This window comes from Bubalus kerabau, chromosome 1 (genome assembly GCF_029407905.1).
Source record: "Bubalus kerabau isolate K-KA32 ecotype Philippines breed swamp buffalo chromosome 1, PCC_UOA_SB_1v2, whole genome shotgun sequence".
Taxonomy (NCBI): Eukaryota; Metazoa; Chordata; class Mammalia; order Artiodactyla; family Bovidae; genus Bubalus; species Bubalus kerabau.
Window position 1 is genome coordinate 149,367,940 of NC_073624.1, and position 15,380 is coordinate 149,383,319.

Consider the following 15,380-nt stretch of genomic DNA (forward strand, 5'->3'; position numbering starts at 1 on the left):
GGTTTCCACACTCTCAGGGCCTGGCATCACTGGAGGGCTGGCATGGGCACTGGACCTCTGAGTGGGCATCTGCTGGGCTCTCCACCTGTAAGAGCAGGAAGCCCACCCTGCTGACTCTGCCCACGGGAGAGGCTTTGTCTCTTTAGTTCTCAGACCACACAACGGGGGGAGGGTGGGGTGGGGGAGCGAGCTTCTGGAGAGAGATGTGGGCTCCCCCGAGCTCTGCAGCCACTTGGAGAACCAGGGTGGCTGCTCTGAGGGGTGACGCCTGCAGCTTCGGAGAGAAATCGGAGCTCTCTTTCTCTCCCCATTGCCCCCTCCCTCTCTCTCCCTGTCTGCCTTGGCCATGCCCATTTCCTGCTCCTTGCTCTCCTTCCCTGCTTCTGCCTCTGGCCAGCCAGTACCCCCGCCCTAACAAACACATGGTCCACAGAGGCCAGGATCTGTGGAAGAAGGGTGAGAGGAGCTCCCAAGCCCCCTCCTCAGGGCATGTAGTCCATGCAGTCACCCCACCTTCCACCCAGCCCTTACTTCCTGGGAGGCTCTTTGAAGAGACTGGAGAGGTTGCCCAGGTCTCGTATGAAAACAGAAAGTGGCTGTCGGAAGGTTCTTACCATGTCAGGGAAGGCTCATGTGTTCTTTCTCTGGTTTCAGGGCAGCAAAGGTGACCCTGGGATGACAGGACCAACGGGAGCAGCTGGGCTTCCTGTAAGTCTCGTGGGATCAGAGGCTCCACCCGCCCGGGTCCCCCACCACAGAAGCACTGTTAAAACAGAATACCCAGGGCCTGGAGCAAAAAATCTAGGGCCAAGCGAAGAGAAGTCTCATCTCTGTGACAGATGAAGCAGCCAACTGCCCACTCTCTAGCACTCCCCTGCTGGGCTCTGCTCCAGGCAAACCCTGGGACCCATGGCCCCTGATAGGGAACCAGGTCCTCACCAGTGCGGACCATCTGGCACACATGGCTGAGCCCCTTCCCTGAAGGCCTCTGTGTTCGATGCAGTGAGGGTCTAACAGGTGACTGTGCTATGGCCCCTGCCCTCACAGAGGGACAGAGCCACGTCCGGATCACTAGACAGCAGGAAGACATCTCCCAAGACAGGCAGCTTCCCAGGGACAGGCTTCCCATTTGCAATGGACTTCTCCTTGCTGGGTTATAGAAGTCGGCTGCCTGCGAGGGGCAGGACTTTGGTTTCCCACCCACTTGAAGGTTGTACACCAATTGGGTTCCATGCTTGGCAGTGCTTCGGCACCTCCAGCCAGTCTTTGCTTTACATCCCTCTCCAGCAGAAGACAAGGGGGAAAAGAATTGAAAGCAGTCTTGTAGAGAGGTTTAGTCACAGCAGCATCGTTTGCAATAGCTAAAAATGTGAAGCAACCAAAGTGTCTGTAGATACATGAATGAATAATCAAAACGTGGTATATGTGCGCAGTAGTGTATTTTCCAGTCTTAGGAAGGAAACTCTGACATTCTACACTACAGTGACCCTTGGAGACATTTAAGTGAGATAAACCAGTCACAGAAAGACAAATACTGTATGACTTCACTTATATGAGGTATTTATAGCAGTCAAAACCATAGTGACAGAAAGTAGAACGCTAAGTGAAAGGTGGAATGAGTAGTTACTGTCTAATGATATAGAGTTTTAGTTTTGCAAGGTAAAAAGAGTTTTGAAGATGGAAAGTAGTGGCAGTTACACAAAAATATGAGTGTACTTAATACCATTGAACTGAATGCTGAAAAATGGTTAAGAAGGTAAATTTTGTGCTGTGTGCTAAGTCACTTCAGTCATGTCCAACTCTGTGCGACCCCATGGACTGTAGTGTGCCAGGCTCCTCTGTCCATGGGATTCTCCAGGCATGAATACTGGAGTGGGCTACCATGCCCTCCTCCAGGGGATCTTCCCGACCCAGGGATCGAACCCACATCTCTTATGTCTCCTGCATTGAAAGCCAGGTTCTTTAACAATAGCACCATATTTTACCACAATAAAAAAAAATTGAAGGAAAAAATAATAGAGAGCAACTTGCATCTTGAAAAAAGGGGTTCAGGAGTTTTGGAGTCATTTTTATAGCAAGAGGCAGGTGGGATCTAGGAACTCAAATCTGGTCAGTACTCTGACAACCCAGAGGGATGGGATGGGGTAGGAGGTGGGAGGGAGGTTCAAAAGGGAGGGGACATATATATACCTATGGCTGATTCATGTTAATGGATGGCAGAAACCAACACAATTATTGTTAAGTAATCCTCCAATTAAAAAAAAGAAGAAGCGGCAGGTGGGAAAGCCATGCGAACACCTGCCTATCCAGGAGCAGTCTTTGCTCCCATCTAGACGAACCCGACCCCAGGCCAGGGTGTTGGCTGCAGAGTGAGAAACCAGAACTGTGTCTGACTTTACCCATAACTCATTATCTGTCTCTAGGTCAAGTTCCTTGAGCAGGTGTTCTCCTTTGTCCCCCTTCCATAAAATGGGGCTCATGAAACCTGTCTCTAATGAATCAGGCACCAGTAAAGAGCTTTATGTGGAGAAGGCAATGGCAACCCACTCCAGTACTCTTTCCTGGAAAATCCCATGGGCGGAGGAGCCTGGTAGGCTGCAGTCCATGGGGTCGCGAAGAGTCGGACACGACTGAGTGACTTCACTTTCACTTTTCACTTTCATGCATTGGAGAAGGCAATGGCAACCCACTCCAGTACTCTTGCCTGGAGAATCCCAGGGACGGGGAGCCTGGTGGGCTGCAGTCCATGGGGTCGCACAGAGTTGGACACGACTGAAGCGACTTAGCAGCAGCAGCAAAGAGCTTTATGAGCCTGGAAGGAAGGACTGTGTGGCCATCCTGTGTTTTCTCCTTAACGTGTTTTTGTTTCTCTGATTTATTGCAGGGTTTACACGGACCACCCGGGGACAAAGGAAACCGGGTCAGTTCTGAGTCCTCACACTTTGGCTCTGATCACTAATGTCTTCATGGGCGAGGTGGAATGACCAACTGGGGATTCCTGACTCAACGTGGAAATACAGTTTTTCCTGATAAATCATTCTAAATTAAAAGACTTTCTAGTGAGGGGCTTAATCCATGGCACTCAGGGAGCCTAGGGACCTAATCCTGAAATTGTAGCACGTATTTTTCCACGAGGAAAGGGGAGGCTGAGTCCCAGGGCGGCCATCAGATTAGCATTGCCATTCAGTGACAGGAGTCACAAGCCCAGCTCTCTCTAGGTTGCCCTGATAATGGGCCCCTAAATACGAGATTTTTACATCCATCATTGCCGAGTCCTCGTCTTCTGACACTCAGTTTTACTAGGCATCCCAGGTCACTGGTGAGAGAGAAAATAAATCCCAGCTCCAAGAACAAGCAGACAACTATTGTACACAGGCAATCCTTTTAAAAGGATCCCAGCCATTGTTTCTCTTGGAAAGAGTCGGCAGGACTATGACATGAGTCACGGCTTTCAAGGACCCTGCTCCCCCTTTGGTTTCTGCCATCTTCACCAGGACACAGTTCTGAGCGTCCACGGCACCCACAGCCACCTGACGGCCACATGGCACACTGGTGCCCAGGAGCAATCATCTCACAACATCTGACCAAGGGCTGGCCTTTGGCTTCCTTTCTAGAATGTCTTGTTGGCTGCCTCGTCATGGTGGTTCTCAGTGGGGTGCACATCCCCTAGAAGGCCAAGAGCATCTTCTAGTGGGAATAATATTCAAGGATCTTAGAGGTAGAAGAAGAGTGGGAAGAACAGAAGGAGAAACATGCTCCAAACTATGATAACATGTTCTGAATCCCCACGAGAGTTAGACACAGAGCAGGGGACTTGCAGAAGCCCGGTCTTCTGGCTGATCTTTGAACACTGATAATAGAGCGTTCATGAATAGAACATGCCAGAATCGGTACATTTATATCTGGCATCAGCACCAGTCTCTTCCATTTAAGATGGATTTACTGAACAGTTCCATATTCCTAAAGTTTCCTTTCTGGCAGCTGGTCAGAAGCAATCCACTTATCCCATATATTCTATGAACAGGAAAGGAAAGGCAAAGCTGCCCTCTCAGACTGTCCATGAAAAGCCCATCGTTGCTTCACTGTTGCTTGTGGAGGTGAAGCTGGAGATGTTCAAAGCCCCTCACGCCCACTGGCTATGCAAGGGGGCTCCTAAACTTTGCCTCACATCATACCTGGGGCACCCCATCAGAGAGCCTCGGAATAAACCACTGGAACAAACAGACCCACTTCCAGAAATGGGCCAGCCAGTTACGGCGGCCTGGAAAGCCCACCTCCAACACTGGCATCCCAGAGTTCAGGCCACTAAAATAATTGATCATTCCACCTCTCAGTTGGCATACTAACCTCCTTTCTAATTTATTTCTGGAGTGTTCTGGTTTTCTTTGTTATGTTCAATTAATACTTGTTAAGCCTCTTTCTTAAGACTTTTCAGTTGGCTTGAGGCACTGGTCCATTTGAAAGCTACAAAACCAATCTTTCCAGTGGTGGTGATTGTGTTGCTCTAGAGGCAGAAGCGAGGCAAGAAAATGCCCTTGTCAGGACTTCCCTGGGAGTCCAGTGGCTAAAACTCTGCTCTTCCAAAGCAGGGAGCTCGAGTCGGGGAGCTAAGATCCCACACACCGTGCAGTGCAGCCGATAAATAAATAAAATTTTTCAATGCCCTTGTCACAGATGGAGAGAAGGTGGGAGGCTGGTGGTTCTGATGCTTAAAGAACTGAGGTCATTGAATGAGCCACTGAGGCCCCATGATTCAGTGGGAAAATATTTCTTCTCCAGTTCCTATTCTAAGGTTTTATATACTTCTCCCCTGTCCCACATATAAGTTAGTAATATGTCACTTAGTAAAAATCAAGTCCAGAAAACAGGCAAGTTACATGAACCTTCCTTGGAGTGCCTCATAAAAAACCAGTAGACTCTTCCAAAGGGCAGGTTTCCAAATCAAGGGCCAGATAATTCTTCCATCCAAGAGATCTGACTCTCAGGACGCCAGAATGTCCTAGAAGAGTACCCCCTACAGCTCGCCTCCTCTTTCAGACCTTTTTATACCACTGGCCTTAATGGGGCTTTTGAGGGGAGAGATGAGCGCTTGGTGATAAAAAGCCTCCAAAATGAAGAAAGGTCCAAGCAGAGTCAGCTCTGTGCCATGATCAGTTTTTTCTGGCATCTGGAAACTCAGAAGGCTGACACTTTGGTCTAGGGAAAAGGCCAGAAGTGCTTAGGTGATGTTCAGGTTGGAAGTTTCATTACTGCTTGTGGAGGTGAAGCTGGAGATGTTCAAAGTCCTTCATGCCCACTGGCTATGGAAGGGGGCTCCCAAACTTTGCCTAACGTCACACCTGAGGCACTCCATCAGAGAGGCTCGGATGGGTGCCCCAGGTCTGTTATCCTATCTCCGAGTGACCCAAGACACAGCCTTAAGAACATGCTACTCCAAGTCCCACCAGAGAATGGTCTTGGGGCCTCCTTCCTGCTCATGGAAGGAGGACGGTCCTCATAGTGGTGGGCAAGGCCCAGAGGCCAAGACAGGCAGTTTTCTTAGGGGACATACATACATGCCAGGGGAAAGAGTCTGTCCTTGTCACTAGGGGCATTCTCCTTGTCCCTTAACAGCTCTATGAATTTAGCCTGAGAGCCACTTTTAGGATGAAAAAATTCATCACAGGGTAAAGGGTGGTGTGAATTTGGCAATCAGGGCATCAGGAAAATTGGGTTTCACTGTGGAGCTTCCTGCGAACGAGCCAACTGAAAGGTCTGGGAGCATTCATGCAGCTTCTGTCACTCTCCAAGAGGTGCCGTCTGCAATGTGTGTGTGTGTGTGTGTGTGTGTGCAGGTGTGTGTGGGGGGGAGAGTGCATGTGTGTGCATGTATGTACATGTTTGCGTGCATGCATGTGTGTGCACATGTGTTTTTGCATCTTGCTTCCCCAGGTCCCCTTGCCTCCTTCCTCTCCCCCATCTGCTCTCTCTTGGCCTGGGCCTGCTTCTTCCTCCCTTTACTCCCTGAATATTTCTCCCTCTAGACAGGTTCACCCATTATAATAATCCCATAGCCTCATCCTTTCCCTTCCAGTCCTCCAGCTTCAGTTTATTTCCTCTAAAAGCAGTGTTGTTCATTTTTTAAGAACGCCCTGCCACTTGATTCTGCCTGCCCCCCTCCCATACCAATTTGACACCCCTCTGCACCAAGGCAGAGGGGTCCTCTTTGGGGAAAGGGAGCAGCGAGGATGTAGGTGAAGTTACAACTCTGATGACCCAACAAGGCCACTTCCTGTGCCCTTAGAACCTGACAGCCCAGAATGCAAGTTTCCCATCCTGAAGGGACCTCGGCTAACCCTCTGCCCCCCACAGGCCCATCATCAGGACCTGCAGAGCCCCACTCCCTGGAGCTGTGCTCACCCTCTGAACTTAAGGAACTGTGCTCACTTTTGTGCTGGCCTCACCCAGAGTATAAGGGGCACCTTCCTGAGAAAGTTTCCCACAGAGCTTCTTCATCCAAATAGCCAGTGGTTTCGCTTGTCCACTGTCTGCAGGTTAACTGTCCCATGATTTCCTCATTGGTGGGCATATCTTAGAGCCAATGCCATGACACCTAAGATGCATAGACACGTTTCTTCTTAAACACACTAAGTAGGCATTTGCATTTTAGAAAACTCACTTAGAAGGATGTGTTGGCAATTGCAGGTAACCTCTGAAATCAAGAAATGTGGGTAATTTTCAAAGGCCTGGAGAAACGTCTTAAGTATTCTTATCCATTGCCTCCCTCTGAGGAACCCTGTAGCCTTCCACTGCTGGAACGCAGTAGACAGGAGGCCCAGCCTCTGACGGCAGCCTTGGCTCCTACAGCGGCTGACGAGAAGTGACGACTGTTCCTGCTCTTATTATGAAGCTGCTGTCATGACTGAGCACATACCATAGGCCAGTGCATGCGTGTGTGCTAAGTCGCCTCAGTCGTGTCCAACTCTTCGCAACCCCATGGACTGTAGTCTGCCATGCTCCTCTGTCCATGGGATTCTCCAGGCAAGAATACTGGAGCGGGTTGCCATTTCCTCCTCGAGGGGAACTTCCCGACCCAGGGATTGAGCCTGAGTCTCTTACGTCTCCTGCATTGGCAGGCGAGTTCTTTATCACTATGGTGGTTTAGTCACTAAGTCGTGTCCAACTCTTGGATTCTTGCGACCCCATTGACTGTAGCCTGCTAGGCTCCTCTGTCTATGGGATTCACTAGGCAAGACTACTGGAGTGGGTTGCCATTTCCTCCTCCAGGGAAACGTCCCAACACAGGGATTGAACCTGGGTCTCCTGCATCGCAGGCAGATTCTTTACCAACTGAGCTATGAGGTAAGCCCTTTATCCCTATATGCCAGTATTAAGCACTAAATGTGCACAAAGACCTCGCAACAATGTTCTGAGGGAGGTGCTATTATCCACACTTTACAGATGAAGAAACTGAGGCTCAGAGAGGTTAAGTAAGCTCCCAAAGCGGCTGATAGGAGGCAAATCCTGTTCAGCTGCAAGCCTTCTCTCTGACCATTAGGATACCCACCCCAAGAAACAGTGGAAGCCCCCAAGCCTGAGACACCTGGCCTTCAATAGAGGAGAGCTCCAGGGAGACTTCCCAGGGGCATGCTCCGTCCCTCATAAGGAAATCCCACATATAAAAACCCCAACTCAAATTCATTACACAGAATTTCCCACAGCCCTTCTTTAAATGGAGAGTGACCTTGACACATGTAAAATAGGGTTCAGTTTAGAAAGATGATGTTTGCTGAAGCTTTTCAGAAACAAATGAATTCCTGAGTCAATAACATATCCATATACAAGTAGCTGCCCATGACCTCAGACCAGGATGGGCCAGAGAATAGGAGGACCCAGCTGAGAACCTAGACACACAACATACACACATGCACTTGTACACACACGTGCATGCACACACTATGTACACACACACAAGCTCATGTACAACCATGTGTGCCGCACATGCCTGCATGCCAGGTTCACACACACACACACACACACACACCAGGGCTCTGAACAAAATCACCCTGCCTCCTAAGAGAATGTCAAAGGGATGGACCCAACTGGGACAAAAGCTGTCAGGGCAGACCCTTTTTCTCTAATATGAGTGATCTATGATGATCTTTATTTATTTTTGGCTGTGTGGCACATTGGATCTTAGTTCCCCAACCAGGAATCGAACCCACACCCCTCGCATTGGAAGATGGGAGTCTTAACCACTCGACCTCCAGGGAAGTTCCAGACCCCTTAAAAAAATGAACCCTCAAAGAGAAGGAAATGGGTCCCCCTGTCCATTATATAGATGCATTCCGGGCTCAGAATTAGTATCATCCATCTGCACTTCCTCCCACCTCTGGCTCTCAGCCCTACTGACCCATACACACACCTGCCTTAGCCAAATACTCAGGTTCTTTGTGGGGTGGGGTGGACACTGATCCCTAATCCTGTTGAGGAGACTATCCTAATTGAGAGAATCTATTTTCCCCTCTTTTTTTTTTTTTCTGTCTCTAACCTTAACACATGAATGATCCTAAAGTTTTGATGTTTTTTTTTTCTTGGACTAAACCATTATTTACAGGGGGAAAGGGGGAAGAAAGGCTCTAGAGGGCCTAAGGGGGATAAGGGAGACCAAGGAGCGCCTGGATTAGATGCCCCCTGTCCATTGGTATGTTTCTATCTATCACTTGGTTTTTCTGGTTTTTCCTGGAGGTTTGCAAGCTGGAAACAAAGAAGGCAAATAAACTAAGATGAAAACCGAATGACTCCATCGACACCACCAAAACCGGTCTGTTCACGTGGCCGGTGAAATTCTGCCTGCTGTTGGTGTTGCCTTAAAACCACAGCTGCAAGCAATTCCCACTAAATCCCTTCCCTTTGAAGATGCTGAACAATTGATGTGTGGAAATGCAGACACCACATGGAAAGGGATTTGGGAGCAGGCCTCGGCTCTTAGCTCCGGGATGGCTTTGGAAGCCAGGGTAGCATTTGTGAACCACCCCCATTTGCCTTCTTTGTTTTGGGGCCACCTCTGTGGCCAGCAGTTCAAGTCATCTGAATTCCCACTTGGTCAGGATGCAGGACGCCAGGGCTAGCATCGCCTGAGGGTCATCTTTGCCCCAAATGGGGCAGAATGAGGCCAGAGAGGGGCTTTTATATACAGCCTCTCAATGCCCACCAGCCATCCAGCCAAAACCTGCAAAACTGCAGACCGAGGTCAGTAGACAGACACCCCCAGGAAGCCTTCCCAAAACAGCCGATGAGGAATGATTCATGGCACATCTGCTGGGCTTCTCAAATGTCCCTCAACCCATTGGAAGGTCCTGAAATTATGATGCATTAGCTCGTGTGTGTTGACGCCAAGTGCATCTCCAAATAGAGAGGGGGCTGGATGGACACGTCGCCAAGCTCAGCGTTCCTGGAGCCAGAGAGAGCACAAAGGTTGAATTGGGAAGGCGGGAATCAACTGGGGTTTGAGGTTTACCTGTAGATGCCCTAATGGTCCTGCATCCTGGCCAGGATAAGACTGGGCCTCTCCACGCCACAGGCGGAGCTGGCCAGCCTTGACCTAAATAATCATCGTGGTTGGTTTTGTGAACAGGGACACCGAGGTTTTAAAGGAGAGAAAGGGGAGCCGGGGTTACCAGGGCTGGACGGACTGGATGCCCCGTGCCCATTGGTATGGCATCACCCTCCCTTGCCTGCATGGCCAGTATGGCCTTCTCCACGTGTGCGGTTTGTGCCTGTGTGCCTCTCCAACTGCCCTACACACTCCTGCTCCCTCCATCTGGCCTCCGCTTCCCACCTCTTCACTCTGTGGACACCAAGGGTCACCCTGCCTTGGCTGGCCCTCAGGGGCTCCTGCACGGCCCCCTCTTGCATGCAAAGTCTGCCAGGAGGCTTCTTTTTCTTCCTCTTGCAGCCGCTTCAAAAGCCCATCACCTTAATGTGAGCTGGTCCTGCCCACCCAATGCCAGCTTTAGCTGCATCAGACCCTCCTTTCAGAACAGCTTCTAGACAAAACTGCCACCAGAAAGGAAGCCAGGGAAGTAGAGTCTCTGCATTAGCTCTCAGGACTGTGACTTCTCCGCCTTCACACACTGCAGTTAGTTGGATGAACATTTGAATAAGATGCCCAAGTTGGCCCCATGTCCCTCTCCACACCAACATCTCACTATTTAGCAGAGGACAGATGGACACCCTTATAAACACAGGGCAGAATGAGGAGTTCTAGAACCAAAGTTAGAGGAGGGGGTACTCTGCCTGACCTTCCAGCACAGATCTGGGATCACTGTCCAGGTGACACCCCCGTATCAAAGGATGGTCCAAAATCAGGATTCTAGATCCTAGAGGGTTCATCCTTTTTTGCTTGAATCCCAGAAGATGCTGCAAGACCCTCCCTTGGTTTCCTCTTTTTTTCCCCATCTTTCAGTGGTTTGCCACCAAAAAGTCTAAAAGAACATGGAAAGGTTGAGAATGTGGTTAAGGAAGGGAAGGGAGGAGACAGGGAGGAAGGGAGACATCGGGGACCCACTCCCAAGCATAAGACCTGCTTAAGTGGCTACAGTTCTGGTTCCCCAAGGCCCAGTCCCTCTCCAGGCAGGGACCTTCTAGGCTTCTACAGCAATCCTTTCAGCGCACTATGGGGGAAGCAGAAGATGGCCCTTCACTCCACGGCAGTTTGCTCACAAGCTTCCTGCCCTCCATAAATTTCCCGAGGAGGTTTGGAGCTCGTGGAGCTATTTTCATACCAGTAATTGTCAGATGAGAATTTCCCAGCCTCACATCCCCACTCCAGGGTCACATGGGAATTATCTTGGGACAGAGGAGAAAAAGCTATAAGAAAAGATGCTATGTGACCCTGACAATTGACCACAGAGCCCCTTGAAGGGACTTTCAGGGACCAGGAGAGGCAGATTAAGCTGACAGAGTGGCTGCTTCCTGTCCCCCACCCGGTCTCCTGAATCCTCAGCATGCAGCATGCACCTCACAGGCACCTTTCTCAGCCATGGAATCTCCCACGCCCTCCACAGCACCTCCACTGATCATCAACCAGTCATCCCTTCTACCACAGCCTTTTCCAGGATCCCGAAATCTGAGTTCTGCCGGCTGCAGCCCTGGCTCCTCACCCTGCTCTTCACCCACACACTGCCGCTGCACCCCCTCCCTGCCTGCCCAGCCCTCCTCTGTCCCCCCTGCCACCGTCCACGTGCCAATGGGAAGCCGCTGTGGCCCGCGGAGGCGCCTGTCCCTCCCAGAGTCCATGGGAAGTGTTGCACTGTGGCGGGCTGGGAAACGGGACCCAGGTCTTCATGGAACCCTGGGATGCACCACCTTCCCCTGCAGAACCTCCCCAACCCAGAAGGGACGGTGAAAGTCACCTTGATTTGACCTTTAATGCAAACTGGCATTTTCTCCAATAATGTATCATTTGTCTTTTAATTTTGCTGTGGAAGTTTACATACCTTCCCTTTCTTGTTTGGCGTTGTTGCTGTTTGCTGTCTCCTGCGTTGTGTTTCTGTAGGCGTGGGGCAGTGGGCGGCAGGGGCGGGGGTGGAGGAGAAGCGGCGCTATTGATCAGGATTTTTAGTACAAGGTAACTAGACTTCTTCAGCACCCGTGCAGGGCCAGCTGTCTGCTGGGCTGCAGGTGAGTGATTTCCACGCCTGTCGTGGGTGGATGAGTAGGTTCAGGCATAGGGGGCTCCCATTCCAGCCCCTCGGGTCTCCTGAAACCCTGTGTGCATCTCCTTCTCTGCCCTGGAACCTGGAGTTCTAGAACCTGGGCTGCAGTTCTAATAGACTCAGACTGAGAACCAGATCGCTGCCCTGGTCCAGCCTCACCCTCCCTGCCTGCTCCTCAGGGGTTTCTAGTTTCCCCCAGGGTGCACCAGAGCAGCCGGGACAGCCGGGCGGAGGAGACTCAGGATGTCCTGAGGCTTCAGGTGCTCAGCAGGTGCACCAGCAGAGGGGACAAGTGGCACCTGGTGGATTCTCATCCTACCACTGCACATCCCCCCCCCTCCCCCCCCCCAGTCCCCAGAGACAGCAAAGGCTGTGCCGGGAGCCCCGCCTCCTTGCTGAAGGTACCTCAGCCCCACGGTGAAAGCCTGCGAAATCAACCCTCCTCCTCCTTATTGATCAACAGATGGGAGCTGCCTGGATGTCCGCCCCCAGCTGCTAAGGAAGAGAGAGAAATCAGAGAATGAGAGAGTGGGGTGTGTTCGTTCCATAGAGCCGCACCTTCCCCAGGTTTTATGGAGGAGGAAACTGAAGCCTCCAGGTGCTGAGTGGCTTGCCCACGGGCACCTCACACCCAGTACAGCCAGAGAGGAGACCAGCAGGCCTCCGGACTGTCCTCTCCACCACGCTCAGGTCGCCTCTGCTCACGGGCCCACAGGCGATAGGACAGCCCATCTCAGCTTTGAACTGTCACTACATGTGAGCTTGGGCTGCAAGCGGACAGGCGGGCTTGCTTCCTGCCTCCTTCCGAGGCCCTAGGGTAGAGAAGAGAAACAAACAATATCAGGTGGGCCGCACCCTGATCAGCTGACACGGTATTTGTGGCCCTTGTTCCCCTTATCCTGCTGCTTGCTGGGCCATCTCGGTGAGTCTGAGCTGTCTGCCTTTCTTCCTCACTGCAGGGTGAAGATGGCTTGCCAGTCCAGGGCTGCTGGAACAAGGTAAGCTTTCCCGGGGTTCCAGGGCCTCAGGGCAGAGTTGTACGTGGGCTCCATTTTCTGCCGTGGGATAAAGCATGCACGATTTCCCTTCCAGGCCTTCCTGCAGATGAGGCAGCAAGACATGGGTCCAAAAAGGAACAGTCCCAAAATCAGGGTGCCCATTAAACATTCCACTCACTGCATGCATTTGAGAACATTTAAAAATGGTTTTTAGGGCATCAGCAAACCCAGTGTATGGAATTTCCATGTTCCTGGACAGATGACATCTTTATGCTTCGTGAGGTTAATTTATACCATACTTCTTCTACAAGGAATTCTAAACCATGTTTCAAAATCAGTTATCATTAGCTAGTCTCATAGTGTTCATAAGAGGCCATTTAAGCCAGATGATGACGTTTATCCAGATGTAGGAAATCTCAGTTGCTTTAAGTATAAAGTCATATGGATTCTATACCTCCTCACAGAGACCTGCCAGCTCGTCATTCAACCCTTCCTCTTGAACTTAAATAGTCAGAGTTTCATGCTTCTGCACATTGAGACCTGCCCACCCTCTCTTGGAGTTCCACAGTTCCTACCAACAGGGAGGTTTCATTTGTTCACACTTGCCTTTGGCATTTGTCATCATTAAAGCCACCTGACACCAAAGGGCTGTGCCCTCAACATAGTCACCTGACTCATCCAGGGCCCCCAATGTGCAAGGCTCCCTGGCATGACCAGGGCCATTGGTTTCCTAATCCAGAAACCCAACTTGGTCTTGGAAAAGGCAGCACCTGCCATGCAGTCCCACCTATGGCTTCCCTTCACCTTCCTCCTGTTCAGAGACTTTTCACCAGCCCTCCACCACCACTGTCTCAAGGTCTTGGTTCATTCTCATTAAAGAGCTGGAGATCCTTACCTGCCCAAGAGTTTGTGCTTAACTAATCCAGTCCTGCCCAGTGACAGCACTCACTTACAGTGAGATGAATCTACTCCTCTGGCTAGGTGTCCACCATCTCATTAGCTCACAAGATTCGGTAAAAGCGGTGAAACCACCAAGACATCAAGCTGTAGGTTGAGCATCTACTCACCCAGGTACCTAAAACACCCCCTAGCCAGAGAGAGGAAAAGCTCTGCTTTCAAGGGAGATGCCTCCCCGGGAATCTGTCTGTCACTTCATCCTCTTGGTTAATTCCCCTAGACCTAGTTAAAGCTCCAAGAAGCAGGAAAGAGGTGTGTCCCCTAAGAAAAAGATTTTCTTCTTCAGGGTTGCTGTGGATGGTTAGGAGATAGAAATGATTGAGCTTAGCAGGGGAAGAAAAGCTACTCTCAAGAGGTACAATGTCTGGGAGAAGCAAGAAGCAGCTGGAGAAGCAAGAAGCAGCTAGAGAGCCTGATGTCTATTGATTCACATCATAAATTCATTCTGGGAAGATTCGGTAATTCAACAACCAGGCCTCCAAAGGCTGCATAGAGAGAAAGTGCCCTCTAGTGACCAATGAGGGGAATGACTGGAAAGAAAAAGTGTTAAATAGTTTCCCACTGGATGCTGACAGTCAGCACCAGGGTCTTGGAGGAGGGGGTTCCCGGCTCCCCCAGGTCCCCTACCCAAAGCTCTCCTATCCAACCCAGAACGAGATCTACCTCACTTTCCACAAGGGAAATAAACAATCAGACACTAACCCCGTGTTGTTCTGTGTTTGTTTTTGTTTTGCAGTGATGCCTCTAACCTGGGATTGGCCTGTGTGTGTGTTTGTACATAGAATATTTATTTTTATACAGTTTTCACTTTTTGAAAATGCCCGAAGTATGATGCATCTTACAGATTATTTTTTAAAAAAGGAAAACCTGCATATTTTGTACAGAAAATACCAACCTCTTCCCTTTTGTTTACAAGATGTTTTGCATACGTCTAAGACTCTAATACACTTTTCACTTGTGAGTACGGCTGTACGTTTGCATGATATTTGTGCACACTTATTAAGTATTGAAGCTTAATAAATTATTGTGTTCCAGTGCCAAAGGGGGCCAACCAGCACTCAGGTGCTGGCTGGTTTGTGTGTGACGTCACAGATACAAGAAGGTCCATGGTGTTCGCTAAGCTAGGTGTGTCTCAGAATATTTTAAACGCTTATGGATTTTCACTATTAAAAAAAGTGAAACATGGAAATTCTCGATCCTGATTCATCACTAAATTAATTACATTCTTGTCTTGTTAAATCAGGAAGTCCCAGAAGCAGGGGTCCTCACAAATATAATGGTTTGAGGACTTCCCTGGTGGTCCAGGGGTTGAGACTCGGCACTTCCACTGCAGGGCACAAGGGTTTGATCCCTGGTCCAAAAAGTTCTACATGTCTTGCAGTGTGGCCAAAAAAAAAGAAAGAAAGAAATATAATGGTTTGAACCATTTTAAGTCCAACAGAGAAGGGCCAGGACTGTATTAGGCGACGTCTTTTGTAATGCACCCCACGTTCATGACAGCTCCATGTACACGGGTAAGGTTCAGTTGTGCTGAAACCCTTCAAACCCCCATGGTTATAAAGGGCTAGGTGCTAGTACTTTTGATTTTTGGTTTGTTTTCCTTCCTTTTGAGCTGCAATCATTAACAGCAGCTATGTTGATGATGGCCATTCATTTGCTATAGATTTGCAAGGTCCACTCGCAACTAGCCGCTGAAAAGTTTGCCCCAACCGTCTTTTCGCTCCAA

The 15,380-nt window shown here is 50.0% G+C and overlaps 1 protein-coding gene across 1 annotated transcript in view; it reads left to right on the forward strand.

The window, feature by feature from the left end:
- COL13A1 (collagen type XIII alpha 1 chain) overlaps nucleotides 1-14,792 on the forward strand; it is a 75,405-nt gene extending 60,613 nt beyond the window's left edge. The window contains exons 28-32 of the mRNA XM_055534900.1: nucleotides 655-708; nucleotides 2,885-2,920; nucleotides 8,597-8,683; nucleotides 12,659-12,697; nucleotides 14,391-14,792. Of these exons, the coding sequence (XP_055390875.1) occupies nucleotides 655-708; nucleotides 2,885-2,920; nucleotides 8,597-8,683; nucleotides 12,659-12,697; nucleotides 14,391-14,393 (219 nt within the window). The 3' untranslated portion in view covers nucleotides 14,394-14,792. The remainder of the gene's footprint in view (nucleotides 1-654; nucleotides 709-2,884; nucleotides 2,921-8,596; nucleotides 8,684-12,658; nucleotides 12,698-14,390) is intronic.
- The last annotated feature ends 588 nt before the right edge of the window (nucleotides 14,793-15,380 follow it).